The following is a 10,496-nucleotide window of genomic DNA, read 5'->3' as shown; positions in this document are numbered from 1 at the left end:
GGCTCACCAATCCCATAAGAGAGATCGTCACCGGTCTAATCTCAGGTGAGAATAGTGGGAAAGATAGGAGTTGGGTGCGCCACTTTCTAGGGAGAAAGATAAGAAAAAGGTGTTAATCTTGCAACAAGAAAGAATTCCTTGATAAAAGATCTTATGGAGAGATTTCTCCAAGGAAAAGAACTAAGACTTTAACAAGATAAACTCAAAGGTTCGCTCTCATATACATCCAAAAGTTATCAGCCATATACAAAGGAAAAACTTATATAGAGTTGGGTTGGCTTATGGTACAAGCTAGACTAACCTTGGTTAAGTGTAACCAAGGTTAGTTATCTTATACTTAAGCTAACCAACTCTAGTTACATGAATGGAAGCTTATGGAGCAAGCTAAGTTAATCCTAATTCAACAATAACCTAGGTTAGCTTAAGTTAACTCCAACTATCTAACCTAATCATTACGATTAACTAATTAATGATTACTAATACAAGTTGTTGAAATGTCACTATCAAAAGCCATGTGACCAATTAACCACTTGGATGACCAAGTTGGCATGATATTGGACGTCCAAATGAACATATGGACATAATGTTGGACATCCAAATAATCAAATGGACATCCAAGCCTATGACTAAAATAGATCTTGGCCTATCCAAGCCCAATAAACTGAACATATCTTTAGCTAGTTACACTTCTCCTAAACTACAATTTGCACCGTCAAATAAAATCAATACAAGGACAAAAATCCCTACACTACTTAACCCAAAATACAAAGTCAAAAATAAAGGAAAACTTTTATAAGGAGAAATATATAAAAAAAGAAACCAAGATAAAAACGGACCCAAGACTCAATAAGAGTTTTGGCCTTCTTTCTTCAAGTCTATCCCACTCCTCATAATTTCTTCAAGATTAAGCCCCTGGGCATGACGTTATCATCCATTCCCTCTTCAAGAGGATATGTCCTCAAATCATAAGTTATTTCTACTTTTGTAAAACCTATAAGAGAAAATAAATTGTAAGCATTAAAAATGTTATTTACTTGATATTCAAAGGAACCTAGCCTATTGCTCCTCTCTAAATGTGGGATGAACCTATCTTTGAAGATTTTTATTTTCTTGGGGTCCTTTTGAACCCTTTTTGTTCTATCTATACTAAAACTATATTTTCATAAAAGAGGTATACTACTAATTTCTAATATATACAAAAGAAGAAAATAGGCTTGGGTAGCTTCCTAACCCACTCCTTTAGAATCCTAGATAGACTCATCCTTTTCAAAGGGTTCCTTAGGAGGCATGATTGCATCATCCCCTTCCCTTTTGAAAGGATTTAACCTCAAATTTCTAGGCTCCTCCACAATTTCCTCAACACCTTTAAAAGAAGTTATATCATATGCATTAAAGATGTTTTGCACAATATAAACACAAAGGAGGTGTCGCCTATAAGGGATCCTTTCCCAAAAGCTAAAAGGATTATCTAATCTAAAGAGAAATATAAACTCCCTATTGACAAGGGTAGTATCCTCACTAAAGTGAAGTCTATGTTGGAAGCTAAAACTTAAAAAGGTAAAACTAGTAAGGCCAAAACAAAATAAGTTTCTATTCCCAAAAACTAAGATATCTTAGGCTCCTAGAACTAAGCATGTTAAAAACTACAAGAAAATTACCTTAACAACTCCTAAGTATATGATTTATTAGATGCATGTAAGAATTCGGTGAAATGACAAGTCTAAAAGACTTGATCAAACTATCATATAATCAACCATTAGTCTTAAAAGTAGTACTCAATATGGTTTCAATGTGTTTTGAACCACTCTTAAGATTAATATAAGAAAATAATGATGTACAACAAAAAGGATCTAAAAAATTACATACTTCAAGAGTTAGGTGCTTGAGCTTAAGAACTATAGTGGAAAGTGTTATAATAATATACAAGTTTTCTTCCTTGGGTACCACTAAGTAAAGGGAGACATAAAGATTAAAACTTTTTGGAGCCCAATCTTTCTTCATCAAACTTTGGTCTTGAGATTCTTTCTCTTTTATGACTTAGGGATTTGAAAGATTTTGTTTCCCACTTGTTAGAATCTCAAATTAAAAATTTGTGGTAGTATGGGAGATAAAGTTAAGAGTTTGATGAAGATAAATAGTCTTTTTGATATCGCCTTTAATAGTAAAACTATCATCTTCCTTCACAAAACCTTTAGAGGAGATATTTTCTTCCTTAACTTTCACCAAAGTTTGTGTCTTTTTTAGTTACTTTTCTTTTTCTCTTTTTAATTTCATTTTCTTTTGATCCTTTAACATTGGTGAGGGTGAAAAATGATAGAAAGAAAATTTCCTTGGTGTTTGGCCTAAAGAGCAAAGTTGAGTTTCAAAAATAATTTTTGCAATTGAAAAATCACCATCATGTGGAAATGGTTCTTTCTTTGGGTGACTTTTGAATGAGTACCCTTCTTCCTTTCCAGGAAGTGAGAAAAATTCACTTTGGATTCCCTAATTTTGTGTTCTTTCTTAGGTTTATTAATAGTGCATTTTTGGAAACAACTTTGTATGCATTTATTTGGCCTTTTTGACCTTTATATGTGTCTTATATTCATGTTTTGGCTTAGATTTGCAATAGTGGTATTATTTGATGATTGTTGTAATTTTTACTCAATTTTTAGATTCTTACTCACTTTTACGCTTTTTTCTTGTGTAGGCCATATCTAGAGCTCTCAAGATCGGATTTAGATGTTCTTGGTGTCTATGGAAAGATAAAATATAGTTCTACAACTTCTTTGTTGGGAGCAAAGGCCAATTCAATTATTAAGGGACCCAAAAATGCATTACAAGATTGCGACCCTGTGTAGTATTTTTTGTTTATTTTTAGATTGTAACGTTAGGATTTGTTTAGTGATGTAATTAGTTGATTTAGTGGGTTGGGCCTTTAATTACTCAGATTAGGCCTACTATATTTCTCAATTAATAGGTATTGTGAGGCTTGTTGTGTGCACTTTACACTAACTTTTTCAAATTTTAGAGTTGCTTCCTCTACAAGTTTCTTTAAATTCTCTCCTCCTTCTCTTCTTTCTCATAATTTTCTCTTTACATTTTTTTACACAACAACATCTTGATGAAGATGTGTGACTAATCTGTTCATCCAATTCTAGATTACAAGAACTACGGTAAAATTTGGGTTCCCAATCTTTTTACCAAACGAATTCTCTTCGTCTTCTTTGTTATAGATCTATTTTCCATTCTTCATGATTATGAAATTTGTTTTAATGGATCCAAATCAGATTTGAAGATTAATTTTGGATCTAGATCTAGATTTAGAACTAAAATAACCTAAATCACCTAATTCAACCATTCACCGTTCTTGAATTTCAAGAAAATTGTGAGATCACAATTGCGTTTCATGTTTTTATGAAATTCAATAGATCTAAATTTAGATCTACATTTGGATTATGTTCATGTTGATTGAATTTGGATTATAATTTGAACCGTGAAAATTTTACCGTAGCGATTGAAATCTTGAATCGATGTAATTTCTTATTGAATTTTTCGTTTAAGTTTGCTATTTGTATTTACAATATTCTAATTTTTCTTTTGTGTTCATAAAATTTTTCTAAATACGTGATAATTTTAGATCTAATTCTCTTATGTCTTCGAGAAGAATGACCTAGATTATTCCCTATATTACAAATCTTTGAGAAAAATCTAGTAATTTTTTACGGTGATTTGGCAAATGCTATCAAAATGGCATCATTGTGATGGAATCACGTCAAGGCCAAGAAGACCAAGAGGTGATACATTGAAGGACCCAAGTGGAATGGGTTAATCTTGAAGACCTTTTATATGATTATATATAGTAGTTCTTTGTATAGGTTCATTTTGTCTTTGTATTTGTGAGGCACTTTCTTTCTTTTCTTATGGGATATTCCTTTTAGATTTTAGGGTATGTTACTTGGAGACTTTTGTTCCATTTGACCTTGTATTAAGGGTCACTCATTTTCATATTTTCAGTAGTAGAAGTGGGGTGACAAATAGTAAGGTGTGTAGGGGCAACTAGTAATTGGGTCAGAAGTGGGCCTAGGCTAAATTTTACATATTGGGCTTATTTTCCTCAATATTTTCCAAGGAATTGATTTATCTAGGTCTCACCATCATTTGGTGAACCTAACTAAACCAATTCCATGATTTTTGGATTGGATTACATGTGGAAAACTAGCCTTGGCCGCCTAACACTTCTTCTTGGCTAAAATTACCAAGCTTCTCCTACACACTTGGGAAGCTTGTGCTACAAGCTTCTAACTTAGCTTGCTTCCCAAGTTTCTAACTTAGAAGCTTGCTCTACAAGCCTCCTAAACTAACTAGGCTGGTCAAGCTTGACTAACCATGGTTTTCTTGAACCATAGTTAGTCTAGCTTGCACCACAAGTTTCCCTCCACCACATAAGTCTTTCTCTTGGCTTTGTAATCACTTTTGACATTTATGAGATTAAAATTCAGAAAATTCTCTATCAAGAGACCAAAACCGTTGAGAAACCTCTCTCCTTAAGAACCTTCACAAAGGAATCCTTCCTTTGTGCCTTGGTTCATCAATTCTTCTTCTTCTTCAAGAAGATTGCCACGCCTATAATGTTGCTTCCTCAAACTCTTGGAGTTTGAAGCTTATCCGTGAAGATAGTGAACCTCAAGAAAAGATTGGACTTGAATATGGAGCTACTTAAAGAACATCAATCTCTTCTCCAAGTATTTTCTATCATCGTTGTCAAGGAAACAAGTCAAGGTGTCTTAATTTTATCACGCCTACTAACTGTTCGTGAAATTGCTTTTGTAAATACTAACCTTGATTGATGGAAAACCTCCTAACATTGATGGATGAAGGAATATCAATGAGAGGCCTCCTTTGACTCTAAGGATCACAGTTCTTCAATGTCTTAGCCTTGGATGGATGATGATGGCTGAGAATAACAAAGGAAGGAAGGTGGTTGATGGAATGCTTAAGAGACACTCTAGGGTTTGGCTCACTCCATGGTAGATGAAGACCACTTCTAGGGTTTTCACTCAAGGTGGAGATAGGTAGGGTTCTTGGTCGAAAATGACCACGAGGACTAAGGAAATATAAAGGCACAAGGCTCACCCTATATTATTTCCAAAATGAATACATGGAGCATAGCTTAGGGTATATATAAATTAGGATGTGAGGTCATGGGTAGTCATGCTAGGGTGACGGCTAGGGTTAGTAGTGTGCATATTTCCATGCTAAATGTGAGGGAAATGCAACACAAATTCATGCTAAATTAACCCTACATGTCACGCTTACTTGGTGGCCAAGGATAGAATCTTTGGCTTGGTTAAGCTATAATTAGGTGCATAATAAGACCATGCAACCTAGGTGCCCTCCTCTTGGACGTAAGCCTCTCCAAGTCCAATAACTCCAATAAACACCAAAAACACGTCTAGACCACTTCTTCACTCTTATCATAATTCCCTAACTATATAATAAAATCCTATAATCTAAGGCACCCCAAAATATAAGGGTAAAATGGAAAATACAAGTAAAAATAAATCCTATGACTAAGACACCCCAAAATACAAGGGTAAAATAGGTAATTAAAAATAAAGGTAAAATAGGAATAAAAATAAATCATATACTAACGAGGCTTAAGATAATGATCAATACTCTATAACCATAAGGAGCATGTCTCTAGGGGCGTTAGCTCCCCTATCCTCTTCCACTCTCCTAGTCACGAACCTAGTGATGGGCCCCACATGTAGCTCTAAGGATGGTCCTCCATCATTGATTCTAACAATTTTTGTTGAGTTTTATGGTTTTGTGCAATATTTGCTCACATACACTTTTTTAGAATTTTCACTTTGGGCTGAAACTTTTTCTCTTAAGGTAAACCATCATTCTAAGCAAACTTACTATCTATATGAGTAAATTGTACATAAAATTGTCAAATTCCATCATTTAGACCACTTTTTTCATTTTTTTTATACTATTTTTGATATTTTAAAAATCACCAAAAAATTATAATAAAAAAAATAGGAAATTTGATATTAAATGAGTTTTTGGTAGTCTTGTATTTTTTTTAAATTCGTTTGGCAGTGATTTGCATGTTACAGGTTCTCTTTGTTAGATATTAATTTTACAATTGACTTTTCACTTTTATGTTGCCTTCATCACTTTATTTTGTTTAGCATTATTAGTCTTGTTTCTATTTTAAATTGTGATTTTATACTTGTTACTATTCTTAGATACATATGGATTATGTTTTGACTGGCTTGACCTCCTTAGTCCAACAATTAGCCATTTGTGGTAATACTGTTGGAACTTATTATGATCCTCCACTATAATATTAAGACCCTCCATAACAATTAGGGATGGCAAAATGGGTCGTGGCCCGCGGGCCGGCCCGCTAGCCCGCCAAAAATTGGTGGGTCGGGCCCATCATTTCAGCTCGCCAACCCGCCAAGCCCGCCCCCCCAAGCCCGCCAACCCAGCGGGCCAAATAGCGGGCTGGCCCGTCCCAACCCGCCAAGCCCGCATAGGTGATTTCTTTTCCTGATTTAGTGATTGGGCTAGTATAAATAATAGGCTTAATATAAAAAAAAAATTCAGGCCCAACAGAGTCCATTTCCAGCCAAGCCAAAACCTAAATCAGTTTCAGCCAACAAAGCATTGCGCGTAAATCAATTCCATTCCAGATTTCCAGCCACCGAAAAGCATACCATTTCGCGTGCTTTCTGCTTGGCTTCGTCCAGAACAGGTGATTCCATGCATTGCGCGTGCGTGTAAAACAGGTGATTTCGTGCATACCATTTCTATTTTTTTCTAATTTTTCCAATGATGCGATAGTGTTTACCACTACCAGTCCTGTTCTGGCTTCCACTCCAACGCCTAGGTAATAGAATATTTCTATCGACCTCTACACCCACTTCGGTTCTGCATAAACTTTTCTTGGTTTTGAATATATTTATTTGTATCCAATTTCTATTGGTAACTCTGCATGCAAAGTCTCTTTTTTATTTTTTATTTTTCTGTGTCATTAGATTTTGTGTCACATAGTGCCTTGGAAATTAGTTTGATTGTTGGAGCATCATTACCTGTTGTTGCAGCAAGCTTTACTTAGAGTTTTGTGATTTTAACAAATGAATTAAGATATCCGCTGAGGCTATTTGAAAATTCAAAGTTTTTGTCATCATGGTTATAGTTATAGCTGTCTTTTTACAAATTGTATTGATATTGTTTTCACCTATTGAAAATTTATTTCACTTTAACAGGGATATTTAGATTTGGAAATTGAAATGGACGAGTCAATTAGTAAACCTATGAATGTTTGTGATATTGAAATTGAGGTAGAGGATGTTGAAAAAGATTTTGAATCCACTGATGTTTAACATGATAACAAAAGGGTCAAGCCCACAACATCAGATTGTTGGAAATTTTTTACTAGGATGGGAAAGGGTGATGATGGAAAAGAAAGGGCAAAGTGTAATGGTTGTGGAAAAACTTATGTAGTTGGTGGCAAAGCATATGGGACTTCTCATTTAAATCGTCATATTCCCAAATGTGAGAAAAAGAAAATTTGAAGATATGAGTCAAATGATCTTAGACATGCAAGGAAAGTTGAAATCAAGAAAGATAGATCAAATGGTTTTTCGTGAGTTATATTGTCATCTAATGATAAGACGTGGTTTGCCCTTCAATTTTATTGAGAGTCCTGAGTTTAAGGCTTTGATAACGTATTTGAATCCTGATGCAAATACATTTTCTAGAAATACTTCTAAGGCTGATATATGGAGAATTTTTATTAGAGACAAAGCAAGGCTTAAAAGTGAGTTGGCTACCATTCCTAATAAAATTTGTTTAACTTTTGATTTATGGACATCTTGTAATACTGAGGGTTTCATTAGTTTAACTGCTCATTATGTTGATCTAAATTGGAAGTTAAATAGCAAGATTCTTAACTTTCATCATATGCCTCCCCCTCACAATGGTTTTGAGTTATCTAAAAAGATTGGGGACTTCTTACAAGATTGGGGAATAGAGAAAAAAATTTTCTCTATCACTTTGGATAATGCTTCTGCTAATGATGTTCTACAATAGACGTTAAAAAAACAACTTGTTTTGCAAAAAAGGTTGATATGTGATGGTGAATTTTTTCATGTGCGTTGTTGTGCTCATGTTTTAAATTTGATTGTTCAAGAAGGATTAAAGGTACTTGATGGCACTTTGGATCAAATTAGAACTAGCATTAAATATGTAAGGGGTTTAGAGAGTAGAATGATCAAATTCAAAGAATGTCTTAAAAAAATTAGTGACATTAATTCATCAAGTGCATTGTGTTTAGATGTACCTACAAGATGGAATTCAACTTTTTTGATGCTTCAAAGTGATCTTAAATATCAACGTGTTTTTGGAAGTCTACATTTGGTTGATGAAAATTACAAATATTGTCCTTCAGATGAAGAATGGGAAAGAGCAACAAAGATTTGTAAATTCTTGCAACCATTTTATGAAATTACAACATTAATTTCTGGCACAAGTTATCCTACTTCCAACTTGTATTTTTTACAAGTTTGGAAAATCCAATGCCTTTTAATGGGAAGTGTAACAGATGAAGATAAAGTTGTAAGAGATATGGCTGGATTGATAATGGAGAAATTTGAAAAGTATTGGGATGAGTATAGTGTTGTGCTTGCATTTGGTGCAATTTTAGACCCAAGGATGAAGTTAGAAACATTGGGTTATTGCTATGAAAGAATTGATTTGCTTACTTGGGAAATAAAATTGGAGAAAGTCAAGGAAAAAATTTACATGCTTTTCTCCCATTATTTTAGCCATGGTTCTAAATTAAATGCTTAAAATCTAAAGCGTAAGGATGTTTCTTCTTCATCTTCGATCAATAGCAAACCAAGCCTTTTTGATGTAAGTTATTTACTTTAATTTATTGAAATCATGATTTCCTTCATATAAATATTATGTATATTTCCAACTTATTTTTTTTCTTATCATATAAGGAATTAAAAATGCGCAAGCTTCAAGTTGCTAATAAATCTGGAAGGAATCAACTTGATATATATTTAGATGAACCCACTTTAGATCTTGATTTTACGGAGCATATGGATATACTACAATGGTGGAAGAATAATAGTCAACGTTTTCCGGATCTCTCCTTAATGGCTAGGGACTTGTTAAGCATCCCTATTACCACAGTTGCATCTGAATCTGCATTTAATATTGGTTCTCGTATCCTTAACAAGTATAGAAACCGTCTCTTGCCTGAAAATGTAGAAGCAATTATTTGTGTTTCTAGTTGGAAGTATGGTTTTAATCCGGGTAATTCATTTAATCCAATTTTAATTCTTAAATGTTATTATTTATATAATTTTGATATTCATTTCAACATCCTTACTTTAATTTTTTTTTATGTTTAATTTATTTTGATGTAGAAGATGAGGATGAAGATGATCAAAATGAAAAAGTAGAGACAACTTCTTCCAAAGGAGCTTCCAATGTTCTTGAAATAGAAAGTCAAAGTTGATTAAGTGTGTTTAGACTTGTTTTATAGACTTTTGCAAAAAATTTAGATTATTAGTTATTTATAAGTTTGTAATTTACTTTTGTTAAACATATATTATGTAGAATATGTATGGATTTTTAATTTCATATGGTTATATTTATTTATTTGTAGCAAATTTGCAATTAGTTTTTTCTTTGAACTATAATTCCATATTCCCAAAAGCCAAAATATTCACTACTTCCTGACCCCAATGTTATTGTGATGATTACCGTTAATTCACTAGTTGTCATTTTTAACATTTTTCTTAAGTAAATGAGATTAATATTGGTACATGTTGGTGAATGCATAAAATTAATTGTAGAATGCGGGCCACGTTGCACAACTAGATGCTCAAAGACACAGTACAAGAAACCGTGCTTGTTCTTCTGCAAAAAGTGTTGTGCCAAGTGCTTATGTGTGCCTCCTGGTACTTATGGTAACAAGCAAGTGTTTTTTTTTCCATTTTTTTGCAAAATATTTCTTGGGTATACGGGCTGGCCCGCCGTCCCGCCAACCCATCCTTAGGCGGGGCGGGCCAGCATTTTCAGCCCGTTTTTCATTGGCGGGCCGGGCGGGCCAATACGGGGTGGGCTGGCCCGTTTTGCCACCCATAATAACAATATTATCATGATTCATACTCTGAGAGATATAGTTTTGAGTGGATAAGTCATCATTGGGGTCCTATTGAGGATTATGTTCAACCACCACCTGAATAAAGTGGTGGAATTATATTAGAGGAAATGATGAAATAGATGGATGAATGCAATAAGAAGTTTCAACAAGAGTGGAATGTTACATCTCAAGATTTGCAAATACAAATTGATCAGTTAACTACTAATGTCAACCAAATACAATTATCATATTCATCTATGTCTACCTTGAGGAGTGACATTCCTGATCTTGTTTGTACTAGTATTGATTTATTTGCTATTAATTGCTCTATGTGTGAGAT

The 10,496-nt window shown here is 33.9% G+C and overlaps 1 protein-coding gene across 1 annotated transcript; it reads left to right on the top strand.

Annotated features, from left to right (window-relative positions):
- The first annotated feature begins 8,265 nt into the window (after positions 1-8,265).
- On the top strand, positions 8,266-8,847 carry LOC145957887 (zinc finger BED domain-containing protein RICESLEEPER 3-like). Its single transcript, XM_083074307.1, has one exon. The coding sequence runs from the start codon at positions 8,266-8,268 to the stop codon at positions 8,845-8,847; it is 582 nt and encodes a 193-aa protein (XP_082930433.1).
- Positions 8,848-10,496: the final 1,649 nt, after the last annotated feature.

Source organism: Cajanus cajan, chromosome 5, assembly GCF_000230855.2.
Source record: "Cajanus cajan strain Asha chromosome 5, NIPB_CcT2T_4, whole genome shotgun sequence".
NCBI lineage: Eukaryota > Viridiplantae > Streptophyta > Magnoliopsida > Fabales > Fabaceae > Cajanus > Cajanus cajan.
Note: the sequence above shows the minus strand (reverse complement) of the source record. Positions and strands in the feature narration are given on the sequence as shown.